Below are 15798 nucleotides of genomic sequence, written 5' to 3'. Positions count from 1 at the left end.
AGATATTCAGCTCCCATTCACGATCCCTTGCAACCATGCCTCTGTGCTGCCCACCAGGGCATATCAGCCAATTTCGACCTGCGCCACAAGCTCACTTACCTTCTTTCTTATACTGCGTGCATTCAGATATAATACCGCCAGTCCTCTATCAACTGTTCCTATTCTCATTGTCATTTGTTTATCCAGAGTGCTTGAAGTTTGATTCCTAATCCTTTCCAAACACTCTATCCTATTTGCGATAACAAGGTGCAGAGCTGGATAAACACAGCAGGTCAAGCAGCATCACAGGAGCAGGGAAACTGACGTTTCGGGCCTAGACACTCTTTCAGAAATGGGGGAGGGGTGGAGGTTCTGAAATAAATAGTGCGAAAGGGGGAGGCGGATAGAAGATGGAGAGAGGATAGATAGGTGGACAGGAGACAGACCTGTCAAAGAGGCGGGGATGGAGCCAGTAAAGGTGAGTATAGGTGGTGAGGTAGGGAGGAGATAGGTCAGCCCAGGGAGGACGGACAGGTCAAGGGGGGAGGATGAGGTTAGGAGGTCGGAAATGGGGGTGGGGCTTGAAGTGGGAGGAGGGGATAGGTGGAAGGACAGGTTAGGGATGGGAGGGGGCCAGCTGGGCTGGTTTTGGGATGAGGTAGGGGGAAAGAGAGGTTTTGAAGCTTGTGAAATCCACATTGATGCCATTAGGCTGCAGGGCTCCCAAGCAGAATATGAATTGCTGTTCCTGCAACCATCAGGTAGCATTGTTGTGGCACTGCAGGAGTCCCAGGATGGACATGTGGAACAGGAGGGAGAATTGAAATGGTTCGCCACTGGGAGGTGCAGTTGTTTATTGCGAAGCGAGCATAGGTGTTCTACAGAGCAAGCCTCTGCACGGTTTCCCCGATGTAGAGGAGGACGTAAAGGGAACAGCGGATGCAGTATATCACATTAGCAGATGTGCAGGTGAACATGTGCTTGATGAGCAAAGTCTTCTTGGGGCCTGGGATGCGGGTGAGGTGTAGGGGCAGGTGTAACACTTGCTGCAGTTGCAGGGAGAAGTGCCAGGTGTGGTGGCACTGGAGGGGAATGTGGAGCAGACAAGGGAGTCACGGAGAGTGGTCCCTCCAGAACGCAGATAAGAGTAGGGAGGGAAAAATGTCTTTGGTGGTGGGGTCGGATTGCAGATGGCGGAAGTGTCGGAGGATGATGCGTTGGATCCAGAGGGTGACGGGGTGGTACGCGAGGGGGAGGGGGATTCTGTTTGTTTCCTTCTTAATATTACTGCGGGGAGGGGATGTGAGGGATGAGTTGCGGGAAATGCGGGAGACATGGTCAAGGGCATTCTTGACTACTGAGGCATTGGGGGGGAAATGTGCGGTCCTCGAAAAATGAGGACATTTGAGAAGTATGGGAATGGAATGTCTCATCCTGGGAGCAGATGCGGCGGAGGCAAAGGAATTGGGAATAGGGGATGGCATTTTTGCAGGAAGGTGGGTGGGAGGTGGTGTATTCTCGGTAGCTGCGGGAGTCGGTGGGCTTGAAATGGATATCGGTTTCTAGGTGGTTGTCGGAGATGGGGACAAAGGGGTCCAGGAAGGAGGGAGAGGTATCAGAGATAGTCCAGGTAAACTTAAGGTTGGGGTGGAAGGTGTTGGTGAAGTGGATGAACTGTTTGAGCTCCTCATCAGAGCACAAGGCAGCGTTGAAACATCAATGTAACGGAGGAACAGGTGGGGTTTAGGGCCAGTGTAGGTACGGAAGAGGGATTGTTCCACGTAACCTATTCATGTCTGTGCTGGAGACTTTAATAACCTCAGAGTTCTCCTTTCTTGTTATTTTTTTCGTATTTTTCCACGCAGAGGAATCTATCTCTATGAATGTTAACCTGTCGCTTTGTTCCCCACTGTTAAAAGTTTTACCTTTCACTTCCCGCCCACTATCTAGTTTAAGGCCCTGTTGACCAGCCTATTTACTCTTTTGCTGGAATATGGGTCCCAACTTGGTTCAGGTGGTGACCATCCCAGTGCTACCAGATCCCTCCTGTTCCAATACTGATGCCAGCGTTCCATGAAAAGGAGCCCCTCCTTCCTGCATCATTCCTTTAGCCAAGTGTTTACTTATTCTCGAACCCTTTTAGCATCAGTACTGCTCTGGGATATTCTGATGAATTAGATTAGATTCCCTAGAGTGTGGAAACAGACCTTTCGGCCCAACAAGTCCACACCGCTCCTTGAAGCATCGCACCCAGACCTACCCCTCCTATAACCTACACACCCCTGAACACACGGGCAATTTAGCATGGCCAATCCACCTAACCTGCACATCTTTGGACTGCGGGAGGAAACTGGAGCACCCGGAGGAAACCCACGCAGACACGGGGAGAATATGCAAACTCCACAGAGACAGTCGCCCGAGGCGGGAATCGAACCCAGGTCCCTGGCGCTGTGAGGCTGCAGTGCTAACCACTGAGCCACCGTGCTGCCCCTGTACTGCTGTACTTCTAAATGAGATGTGTATGTAAATGTATTAGGCACTGGTAAATGCAGGATTCCAGATAAAAATTAACTAGAGATTGTTTAGCTACTTTTTAAAAAAAGTTTTAAAATGTATAATACTTAAATAATTATAACAATGATGATTAATAATTAAATTTATAGTTTATAAATGTTAAAAAATAGCATCTCATCTCAGTGCTTAGCCTACCATGGAAGTGACAATAGTGAATGAGAAACCTCGAAGATGGGAGTCCAAATTTCACCATGCCAAGATGTGAAATTAAATTCCATGATCACCCAATCAGCCATCTCAAATAAATTAACATGCAATCTGTAGGATCGTTGTAAAAATGCATACATGTTTATTATTAAAGGCAGGGTACCTACCATGAGCCACTAGCCTGCCCGACATTTTATCTCCAGCCAACATATAATGTTGGCAGTAGGGAAAGGAGCCATGTAACTGAAAGCAGACATACAAACAATACTTTGTGCAATCTTACCGAAACCTATACAGAGCATCTTAAAAAGTTAAGTTATTTTTAGTAACTCTGGAACACAAGCAGAGATGAACAGCCATAAGTTTTGGACTTATCTGTCATCTGTACATTGAAAATACTGAGTGGAGAATGTGTCAAGTCCAGATCAAAGAGTATTAAAGAATGGAGTAGTCTTTAGCCCAGGGCACATTAGTGGATGAGGGTTTCTAACTGACTTGGCAGGCATGGATTTTCAAAACACTTTTGAAGAAATTTCTTAATCGAGCCTCCTGAAGCTGGTGGGCAAATCTTAGATTGACAAAGAAATAACAACTTTCATTACTGCATGGAAATCAGTAAACCATGGACTTCTGCTGGCAGTAGTGTCAGGATTTTGTTCTCAATCACCTTAATAATACCTATGTACTTGGAAACTGACCACAAATTTGTGGGATTTTAGATTTTAGATTTTAGTGTGTGTGTGAAGCTCTTAAGTGGAAAAATAAATGATAATTAGATCTAGAACAGATCTGGGTGTGTCAAGTGTCATTTCATATCAATAAATATCTGCCAGGCATGAACGTATGACTAACACCAAGTATGCATATGCCACAAAGGGTTCCAAATCAGACTGCTGAGCAGGAAAAAAAAGCAGTTTTACGATAAATTAAACACTAAAATCGCAAACCCAGTCTCACAAGATGAAACGAAATAAAGTATGAGATATATTGTTGTGACTAACAAAACCAATAAAAAATGAAAGGCACAACAGTATACACAGTCCCTATACAAGACTTCAATTTTAACATTGTCTCGAATACTCTGCCAGTTCTGGTTGCCTCAGCTGACGTTTGGTCTGAAGGTTCTAAAAAAACATTCAGAGAAAGGACATAGAGTGACACCAACCTAAATATCTTTAGTTATTACAATAAGATCAGAATGCCTGCATGTATTAAAACCCAAAAACAAACATTTGGAGAGGCATATTTGAAGCCATCAAGTTAAATCAACTTGACTGCCAATGCAAAAAATTGTTGGAGGAAGCAGGGAATGCATGTACAGGTCACACCAAAATAGAATCATTATGTGTCAAGTGTTTTTATGAAGATTGCCCTTTTTTTTTAGGAAAAAGGCAGTATTTTGAAGACTGAGCCAAGAATCACTTTAAGTCACCAAAACAAAAGAGCGTGATAAGTTGCTGAATGTCACTAAAAATTTCAGTTCATAAAAAGGTAGGGAAATTGTGGGCAACACATCTCATGGCAACATTCTGTTAGCATTCAGAAGCTTAGGAATTTGCAGATATGCCCTCTCCTTAATTGGCAGAGGGTCTTTACTGTTTTAGATACTTCTTTCAGGACATTTTGTTGCTATGGCAGGGACAAGTGTTGAGGATCATTATTCTCAGTTGCAAAATGATAATAAGGAATAGACTTGATTGATCAGTTAGCTGTTCTCTGCTTTTCTTTTTCATAAGTTTGTAAATAAAGCCAACCAGCTTTGAAACTGCTGCAAGGGTAGAATTAAAGGGCGACATGTTTACATAGGTAATTACAACTGCAAATCTGCTCACAGGTTGTGGCCATGAGAAAACTGACAACGTAAGTCTGATTTTGTAGATGGGAAATGTGAACAGAAGTAATTGTGTACAAACATATTAGACATACAAGTAATACAATTCTGCCGTAAAAAATCTTAAAATAAATTTACTACTGTTACCACCAGATGTGACAGCAGCTCCTCATATTAAATAATGTCATGATGATTCTCTATCAAATTAGTGATTATCCCTATTAGAAACAGCAAGAGTTGACAGACAGATCAACTGTTGACCTGAAGCAGAGATAGGGACAAAGTACTAGGATCTGGGCTAAGCTTTATGTGTGATAACGAGACAATTTAATGAGTCAGCAGACAGAGATTGGGAGTGGATGTGGACAATATTTCCTCTTTGGCATGAGAACAATGAAGCTAACTGATGTTGCAGCTAAACTAACAAACTCAGCACCAAAGACCGAACCTAAATCACCCAAGCCTCCAACAGCCCTATTCGTAGTACTATCAGCCTACTTTTGGCCCCAATTCTACACAAGTAAAAACATTTACAAGAATTATTATATTTTAGCCAAAGATTATTGCAGATATTGGGGTATAGATTGACTTCCAAAGTAATCCAAAATGGATTGACTTTCATTAACAGTATAAAATGTGAACTAGTAGTGTTGGCTTGTACCTTTTGAAATGTTGGGATTAAATACAACACCAACATAACTAGTGATGCCAAGATCAAATTTCCTCTCAAAGGCAGTTGGGGAAAAGTTAAAATTTAGTGGGGAGACTGTAGACTGCCAAGCCAAATTTAGTTGATGAAAACGTGCGCAAACAGATTCACAATTTCAAAACTGAATCGCTGCACTTGAACCCTCAATGTCAAATTAACCTTATCTCCGACTGAGAAAAGATGTGCAAAACTTGTTCCAAGTGTCAAGATGTCCACTTGATTCACTTACAGTTTTCAACATTTTTAAAGAACAGAAGTGCAGGAAGGAACTGCATGATGCACAAGTTTCACATAAGTAACATGGTAGTATTAACCTTCCATGAAATCGATCAACATGAATGACATAGAAACTGGCTGTAACAATTCTGAAGATGAAAACAGTAGTCCTGCCTATTGCTACAAACTCTCAGACTGAGGCCAGTTATCCTTCCACTCAGTATTAGGCAAGTCAAAAAGGTAATTTCAACTTTGAGAATGTGCATGTGTAAATTAATTTACCGTCATAAAACAGGGACAGAGGTAAGAGATATCATAAATGAGAGCTGGCCCAAAACTTGAATACTCTCTCATACAAGAGGTCACTGATTTACTAGCGAAGATAGTAATTAGGACACATTTAAATTCAAGGATATACAAGTCTTTTTTATGATACACGAGTGATATGGAAAACAGTAAAGGAGAGCAGGTTCTTGCATCAAAAGGGTGGTGATTTTAAAAAATAAAATCACAGGGTTCTCCTGGTTTATTTCCAACCTTCATCTGCCAAAAAATTTCAGCTCACCCAAAGCTCCACACTGTTTCTACCTAGACTCACTAAGTCTTGCTCACCTTAGCAGCATTGTGCTCACTGACCAACATTGTTTTTTGATCCATCAACACATCATGCTTCAAATTCACACTTTGCTATTTAACCTGAGAACTCAGTGTTCCCCCCACCACAACTGTGGCTGATTGTGCTATCTCCAATGTTCCTTTGCCTCTCCATTAGCATGAATCTAAGCTATCCAGGTCCCCACGTTTACAATCCTTTTCTCAGCCTTATCCCACATCAGTTTCTTTAACCTTCTTTAAGACATGAAAGCCTACTTTTGCTGTCTTTTATCTCATTTTGTTAATGAGAATAACATGTTCTTAAGAAATACCTTGGGACATTTGACTACTTGAAAAGATAGTCTGCATACTCAAATCACTATTAACCACAAAACAATTTTACACTTGGTATTTATTGTATTAAGGCTATCACTAAACTCAAATTCAAACACTGATACCTTTAAGTGGTACAAAGGTATTCAAAAATTTCAATACTTTAAAGCATTCTTTGTTTAAGGACAGTTCAGTAGATCTTGCTGAAGAAAATGGTAGTGGAATGCTTATGTTTTGCAGTGGTAAAAGTTTGCTTGCAAGGCCTCTATAGAACATTACAGCACAGTACAGGCCCTTCGGCCCTCGATGTCGTGCTGACCTGTCATATCAATCTCAAGCCCATCTAACCTACACTATTCCATGTACGTCCATATACTTATCCATTGACGACTTAAATATACCTAAAGTTGGCAAATCTACTACTGTTGAAGGCAAAGCATTCCATTCCCTTACTACTCTCTGAGTAAAGAACCTACCTCTGACATTCACCCCTCAATTTAAAGCTATGCCCCCTGGTGCTCACCGTCACCATCCTAGGAAAAAGGCTCTCCCTATCCACCCTATCTAACCCTCTGATTATTTTATATGTTTCAATTAAGTCACCTCTCAACCTTCTTCTCTCGAATGAAAACAGCCTCAAGTCCCTCAACCTTTCCTCGTAAGGCCTTCCCTCCATACCAGGCAACATCCTAGTAAATCTCCTCTGCACCCTTTCCAAAGCTTCCACATCCTTCTTATAATGCGGTGACCAGAAGTGTACGCAATACTCCAAGTGCGGCTGCACCAGAGTTTTGTACAGCTTCACCATAACCTCTTGGTTCCGGAACTCCATCCCTCTATTAATAAAAGCTAAAACATTCTCTGCCTTCTTCACAGCCCTGTCAACCTGGGTGGCCTCTGTTTAAATCAAATCACACACAAAGACGTGCAAGGCCAGGTTGGAGAAATTGTAACTGTTCGCTAAAATAGTGGGAGATGGGGTCTGCTATGAGCAAGATAAAGCACAGAAATTCAAGACAAAACAAAAGATAATATTAACAATAGCTCATATTTAAATAGAATAACAATAAAGCATCCGAAAGGATTTCTCAGGAGCATTATAGAGAATGACACCAAGCCACATAAGGAAATATTAAATTAGGTGGCCAAGAGCTTGATCAGAGACAGGAAGATGTAGGAGGCACCTTTGAAGGCCACCTTTGTGCTCTAACTGGCAACTTACAAACTTTTCACGGTACTCATTTGAGTATGTGACAATAAAGCTAATTCAATTTAATTCAATTAAAAGGAGGCAAGTAAAGTAGAGAGGCAGAAGTGTGCTGGAAGGGAACTGCTGAAAATTTCGAAAATCACAAAAATTAAAAAATTAAGTCACTAACTGGATTACCTCAGCACCAAATCAACAAATTGAGAATTCTGAAACAATAACACAATGAGGACAATGACATTTTTTCATGGTTGAGAACCACAATGATTAAATATACATTCTGGCAATTCAAGCTGAACTGATATTTTCAGTCTCTAATATATACGTACTCACAAAGATAAATTGAGATTTCACATGAAAGTGCCACCAATTTACATTACGGGTTACTTCTGAAATATATTTTAAATACTTCGGAAACAGCGAAGGTGGTTACCTCAGAAGCCAACGGGACCTTGGTCAGATGGAGTTTAATTTAGAAAAATATGAGGTGCTGCATTTTGTTCAGGCAAACCGGGGCAGGATTTATACAAGTAATGATAAGGTCTTGGGGTGTGCTGACATACAAAGAGGCTGTGGGATGCATATTTATTGCCGCTTGAAAGTGGTGTCGCAAGTAAACGTAGCCAAATAGGATCAGAAGGCAGCCATTTGGCTCAAAGCCTGCTCTGCCATTCATCACGATCATGGTTGATCGTCCAACTCAATAGCCTAATCCTGCTTTCTCCCCATATCCTTTGATCCCAATCACCTGAAGTGCTATATCTAGTCAACTCTTGAACACATTCGATGCTTTGGCATCAACTACTTCCTGTGGTAATCAATTCCACAGACTCACCACTTTCTGGGTGAAGAAATGTCTCTTCATCTCCATCCTAAATCATCTACCCCGAATCCTCAGACTTCAACCTCTGGTTCGGGACACACCCACCATCACGAACATCCTCCTTGTATTTACCCTGTCCAGTCCTGTCAGAATTTTCTAAGTCTCTGTGAGATTCTGCCTCGCTTTTGTCTGAAATCCAGCTAAAACAATCACAACCTCGTCAATCTTTCCACATAGGTCAGTCCTGCCATCCCCAGAATTGGCCTGGTAATTCTTCGCTGCACTGTCTCGACAACATCCTTTCTCAGAAAAGGAGATCAAAACTGAACACAATATTCCAGGCGCAGCCTTGCTAAGGCTCTGTGTAACTGCAATATATCCCTACATCTGTGCTCAAAACCTCTTGCAACGAAGGCCAACATACCACTTGCCTTCTTTACCACCTGTAGCACCTGCATATGCTTACCTTCAGCGACTGATATACAAGGACACCCAGGTCCCACTGTACACTCCCCTCGCCCAATTTACAGCCATTCAGGTAGTAATCTGCATTCGTGTTTTGGCTCCCGAAATAAATAACTTCACTTTTATCCAAATTATACTGCATCTGCCATTGATTTGACCACTCACTCAACATGTCTAGATCATGCTGAAGGATCTCTGCATCTTCATCACCCAACTTCGTATCAGGGTAGTGAAGGCGGCATTTGGTACGCTTGCCTTTATCGGTCAGTGCATTCAGCTTAGAAGTTGGGAGGTCATGTTGTGGCTATACAGGACATCAGTGAGGCCACTTTTGGAACACAGTAATCAGTTCTGGTCTCCCTGCTACAGGAAAGGTGTTGTGAAACTTGGAAGGGTTCAGAAAAAATTTACAAGAGTGTTGCCAGGTTTGAGCAGTAGGGAGAAGCTAAATAGGCTGGGGCTACTTAATGAGTGTCGGGAACCAAGGGATGACTACATAGAAGTTTATAAAATAAAAAGGGGCATGGACAGGATGAATAGCCAAGGTCTTTTTCCCAGGGTAAGGGAGTCTTAAGGTTGAAGGTGAGAAGGGAAAAAATTTAAAAAGGGACCCAAGTGACCACTTTTTAACGGACAGGGTGGTGAATGAATGAAATGCGCTGCCAGGGAGGTGAAGGAGGCTGGTACAAATAAAACATTTAAAAGGCATCTGGGCGGGGTCATGAATAGGCAAGGTATAGAGAGATATGGGACAAATGCTGGCAATTGGGACTAGATTAATTTTGGATATCTCGCCAGCACAGAGGTATTGTACAGAAGGATGTTCCCTTGCTGTACATCTCTATGATCCAATACTTTAAATTACTCCCATAGACTTTTACAACCATTAAACTCATAAGACCATAAGACATAGGAGTGGAACTAAGGCCATTTGGCCCATTGAGACCACTCTGCCATTTAATCAAGGCTGATGGGCATTTCAACTCCACTTACCCGCACTCTCCCCGAAACCCTTAATTCCTTGTGAGATCAAGAATTTATCGATCTCTGCCTTGAAGACATTTAACGTTCCGGCCTCCACTGTGCTCCGTGGCAATGAATTCCACAGGCCCACCACTTTCTGGCTGAAGAAATGTCTCCTCACTTCCGTTCTAAATTGACCCCCTCTAATTCTAAGGCTGTGCCCTCGGGTCCTAGTCTCCCCAGCTAACGGAAACAACTTCCTAGCGTCTCTGTGAGCAGCATAATAAAAGCCAGGAGCTAAAATCCAGTTATTAGGTACGTTTTCAGATGGTAATAACAATGAAAAACCTATCAGCATTCACTGCTATTACTGTACTGAAGGAAGCAATAATGCTAGACGTCAGCATACGTACAGAATAATGCAGAAATCCAGACACTGCTGTCAATGATTCTACACTTCTTCAACACCCCAAGCTCCCAGATTTTTTAATCTTAATTTTAGTTTCTATCTGAGATAATCAGTTAGTATTGCTGAAAGAAAGAATTGTTAAGTTCTTTTTCTTGCACTCATCTGCATAAACACAAGCTAGGCAAATCGAAAACTCATAACAACTTATACGAAAGGAGAGAAGGGCTCTCTTGGTTATTACTCATGACTACTGGCAAGGCGTTGCCATGTACAAAGTAACAGGAAACCAGGCTCCCCAGTCAGCCAGGCAATTCATTTACAGCACAACATTTTGAGAAACTTTGTCTTTCCAAGGTAATTTGAGACAGACATCTGAAAGTTGTGGCCTTTGGCCCATTTGCAAGTTTGTATGAAAGACACAAAATGATAGTCTAATCAGGATAGCCAGCATCTTGGAAGATTGCTTTGATGAGCTATATTTCTGCATTATGCTTGCAGGGTGAGCAAACTGCTTTAGCCCTATTTACAGGATTGATGCAAAGGCTGAATTTTCGGTTCAGGGAGCTACTCTATTTAAAAAGAAATAAAGTTTGTTTGACTGCCCAAGAAATACCTATAAAAGCACTCAGTGCTTTAATTTCCTGGTTTAAATTTTCTTTGTGCTCAGAGAACACTTCAAATGTGTTTGGCGGTTTAGCCTGCTGCTCAACATCACTGTTGTTGCATGCCAAGTAATCCCTTCAACTTCACAACAGACTTAAACTGCAATCAGGAAAAAGGAAGCCCATACCACAAATATTAGTAGGATTTTGTGTGTAGCTTTCTGAGGTCAGCAACGGCTGTTATTGCCTCACTGCAGACCTTAAAATGTAGGCCAATGGTTTTCCACGGTAGTGGTTGAAACAGCATTGGTCAAGACAACAGTATAACTTCCTGTTCTTCAAATTTACCAGATCCACTTGATCTACTAGAATGCATGCAAACAACTTTGGTAAAACGCTGTAACAAACTGTTGTTGAGAATTGAATGTTCCTTAAAGAATATTAGAATTTGAACATATTGCTTTGAAGAAGTGCAGAGTCAACAAGTTTAATAGGTTAGACTCAATATCATTAGAGAACACCCCTTTGGGTTCACAAGAAACTAAATTTTAAGATTAGTGGAATTATTATTTTTAAAAAACTCATTCACAGGGTGAGGGTGGCATTAGCTAGGCTAGTATTTATTGCCCATCCCAGAGGGCAATTAAAGAGCCTACCACATTGCTGTGGGTCTAGAGTCACATGTAAGCCAGACAAGATAAGGATGTCAGTTTCCTTCCTGAAAAGGACACTTTTAACATATGTTGAACAGCTGAGGTTCCTGGGATTGTATTCGTTAGAGTTTAGACGGTTGAGGGGAGATCTAATAGAAACTTACAAGATAATGCATGGCTTAGAAAGGGTGGATGCTGGGAAGTTGTTTCCGTTAGGCAGGGAAACCAGGAACCATGGGCACAGCCTTAGAATTAGACGGGGTAAATTTAGAATGGAAATGAGGAGACATTTCTTCAGCCAGAGCACGGTGGGCCTGTGGAATTCATTGCTACGGAGCGCTTCTAGGCAGAGATTGATAAATTCTTGATCTTGCAAGGAATCAAGAGTTTCGGGGAGAGTGCGGGTATAAGTGGAGTTGAAATGCCCATAAACCATGATTAAATGGCGGAGTGGTCTTGATGGGCCGAATGGCCTTACTTCCACTCCTGTCCCAAATAGGTTTTCTGACAACTGACAAGGGATTCATGGTCACTATTAGACTCTTAGTTCCAGATCTTAATTGAATTCAAATTCCACCATCTGGCAAGGCAGGATACAAATGCAGGTCCCAGAATATTATAGGGTCTCCAAATTAACAGTCCAGTTATAATACCACTAGGCTATCACCTACCCAAATATACTTTACACTTTCAACTTTCAGATGCTCATTTTAACTTTGGAGTCAATTGGCTAGTTTTGAGATTACATGCAAAAATAAAGTTATTCAAAATAATCCTGACACAAAATTATAACAACGTTACAGCTTTTGAGGTTGAACCCAATGGATAATGCATTCAAGAAAAAAAAATTGCAAGAATCAATATGAAACTCCTTGACAATGTTCCTGGAAAGATATCTTTTCATACCACCTTAATTCTTTCTACTGACGGAGGGTGTTATATATTCTCCTTATGCTTCATTTGATTAACAACAATCAATATCTGAAATTGAGTAATTATTTGCATAACCCAGCGCATTAAAATGGGAACAATACATATTGCAATTACAGAAACAAATTCCCGCAGAAATATAATTAAGATCAACAACCTGAAAGGATGACTGGCACACTCAATCAAAAATCAGTATGTAAAATAAAAGCTAAACGTGATTTGTCAACACTTATGTTGATTTTACTCTGACGGCTGCTAAGAGTATTTTTCATCAAGATAAACTCCAGTTTTGTTAAAATAAAATGATACTTACATTATAATCCTTCTAGTCAGGAACCAATACTTCCGTCTGTGTCTGTCATATCCTATAGGCTCATGGCGAATATATGGTTTATTTTTCTGGATTTCAGGCACACAATCACAAACGCCACAAACTTTGTGTGCCACACAGATCTCACACTGCCACTCATCCTCTGGCACTTCTTCAAGTGGTGGTTTCACACATTCCAAATGGTACACAGCTGAGCAGGTTTCACAGCAAAGCAGATCACCAAGCTTGTGACAAACCCGACAGTGGTCATCATATTGGATTACACCCTCCGACATCAACTCCTCACGGGCAATGTTCGTCGTAAGGAACTGATCCACTAAAAATTGAAGAACTTTGATTTTGTTTTCGATTGGTCCATATGGATATTCATCCTTTTCCTGATAGGGTAGTACGTGATGGTATTCCCGGTCACTTTCACAATAGGCCCGAACCAGTTCTGGCCATGTCATCCCATCTATAAGGTACAACGTAGAATTGATGCTATCTTTTAAGTCAGCAGGACCAAAGGTGGTATTTGAAGAATCCTCTTCTCGCAAAATCGCTTTCAGCAAAGCGATGTGCATTTCTGCAATTAATGTACACTGTTCCTGACCAACTAATGCAGCACAGAAGTCTTCAAAGCGGAAAGGTGAAAGACGCAACACTGCTCCAAAATTATTCAACACCTCATAAATAGCAATAATGCTCAACAGCTCTTCACTGGGGACCAGTAAGTCTTCTGAACATTTTGGAATATCAAGAGGAACAACATTTGTTTCTTCAAACAATGGTGATCTTGCCCGATGCACCCTTGTCTGTCTTCGCCTCCCTATAAATACAGCAACATAAAAAGTTAATATTTGTGTAACTTTCTAGATCAACCACAAACAAGCAACAGAAAATTACTTACAATAGCACAGATCTTTAATCTAGCTTCTCCAATCTTTTCCCCCAAATATCTGGGTAATAATGTATAGATATGTGTTTATTAATTTATCATATCAAGGGTTCAAAATACAGAAATGTGAACATACCAGCATCATAACCGTAAGCAACTTCATTTTCTTGCAGAAAGGTCAATAGAATCATCTGCCTACCACACAGTCAGCTAATAAAATTGGAAGAAGAGTCGCTAAAAACATATAACATATATGTATTGCACAACAGGAAATTGTTGTCCAGGCCAAACTGTGTTTCTGGAGCACACCTACCTCCACATAGGAATTTTATTCTATTTTAAAATAACGTTAGCAGTTCAAAAGCATTTTTGATACAGAAAAACAAACCACTTCATAGAAGCCCAAATCAAATGCAAGCTAACATTAATCCTAAAATAAAAGCCTTCTGAGGAAGGGTCACCTGACCCAAAGTGTTAACTGTTTTTTTCTTCACAGATGCTGCCAGACCTGACGAGCTTTTCCAGCACCTTTAGGATTAAAGAACAAAAACAAAGATGCAGATGGTAGGAGAGGTGATAAAAACTTAAGTTAGTTTTTTTGAAGGAATCTTAAAGGATAAGAGATGAAAAAGCAGTGAGACAGACTTAGAGAAGGAATTCCAGAGTCTAGACTTGACTGAAAACATGGCATATACAGGAAGGTGAATGATGAACAGAGGGGAGGAATATAAAGTTCTCAGAGGGTCGTAAAGCTGGATTTGGTCATTGAGACAGGGAGACACAGGGGTATTGAAGAATTTGAACAGAATTTTAAATTTAAAGAGAACTGGAAGGCAATGTAAGTCAGCAAACAGATATGGTAAGTAAACTAACCTTGGTATGGAACAGGATATGGGCAAGAAAATTTTAGTACATCATCATACTGATATTTGCAAATTTGAGTGGATATCTTGAATCATTCTTTACTGCAGAGGACTTAATAACATCTCAGGAATAGTATACATGAGGAAGTGGATGGGAGAATGTAATTTTAAAAATTCTATCACCAGGGATGTGGTACTACAGGCTGACAAGGGCCAGATCCTGATGGACTTCAGAGATTAAAAGATGTGTCTGAAACAGTTCATGGCTTGTTTTTAACTTTCCATACTTTCCCAGATTTGGAGAACCTACTATTAGAACGGCAAATAGCCAATGTAACTTTTTTATTCAAAAATAAAAGGGAGTTGAGAAGAGGAGAGGAATGTTTGGTGAGGGGGAAGCAAGGAAAGAGGAAAGAGAAAAGAAGTGAGGGAGACAGAGAATTGGTTATTTACTGCGAAAGTACTATCATTTGCTGTGGTCATGTGTAACAAGTGAGTGTTTCACTCTCAAGTTTGATTCCGAACTAGAGGCCAATTGAACCCTGAACTTTGAACCTTCCATCTCTAGAAGGCAGATAAATTAATAACAAACACGCCACAGCCCTGGGCAACTGGAGCATTTGAGGAGCAAAGCACAACAGGTCTGCTGAATTTGGAACCGGACTTTTTTCAGCTTTGTCTTCACCCTGATAACACCCGATTGTAATCCAGATGAAACTCAAAACGGGTTTGAGAATTGCCAGTACAGATGTATGTAGCATAAGAGCCACAATACAATGTGGCTCCGTTTGGCCTACCTGGACAATGTCAGAGCAGACTTCCTGTTTCTGCAGGAATGTGGGATATCACATTTCAACAGCCACAGGAAAACAACTGAGCTTACAGGCAGACAGGCCTTCGACTTGGTCAAGAAAGGGGGAGCGATGGCCATTCTTCTGGCCTGGGTATTATGCTGGGAGGAAGCAAATTCCCATCTCCGAAGTTAAGGTGGTGGTGGGCTGCACCTTTGCAGAGCTGACGTTATGTATAGAAACTCACCCCTGAGACTAATTAGCATGTACGCCCCAGTGATAAAGTTCAAGCAGCTGGCTGTCCTTTAGCAGCTCCCATTGCCACAAGCAAAGTCCAGGTTATTTATTCTGGCCAGAAACGTCAACTGCATCAATGAGGCTGGAAGATCTTCAGGGGCTGACAGCAAACTCGACACCGCATTCAAATTTGATGAAAATGGTAAAAGACATCAAGCTGCATGATGTCGTCAGCACCCCTGCAGGCACAGCAGTGTGATACAC

At 41.3% G+C, this 15798-nt stretch overlaps 1 protein-coding gene across 13 annotated transcripts in view; it reads right to left on the bottom strand.

The window, feature by feature from the left end:
- bptf (bromodomain PHD finger transcription factor) overlaps window positions 1–15798 on the bottom strand; it is a 153068-nt gene that overhangs the window by 125711 nt on the left and 11559 nt on the right. For all 13 annotated transcript variants that reach the window (XM_059653625.1, XM_059653630.1, XM_059653626.1 and 10 more), the window contains exon 2: window positions 12749–13574. In XM_059653625.1, the coding sequence (XP_059509608.1) occupies window positions 12749–13574 (826 nt within the window). The remainder of the gene's footprint in view (window positions 1–12748; window positions 13575–15798) is intronic.

This window comes from Stegostoma tigrinum, chromosome 22 (assembly GCF_030684315.1).
Source record: "Stegostoma tigrinum isolate sSteTig4 chromosome 22, sSteTig4.hap1, whole genome shotgun sequence".
NCBI classification, from domain to species: Eukaryota; Metazoa; Chordata; class Chondrichthyes; order Orectolobiformes; family Stegostomatidae; genus Stegostoma; species Stegostoma tigrinum.
Note: the sequence above shows the minus strand (reverse complement) of the source record. Positions and strands in the feature narration are given on the sequence as shown.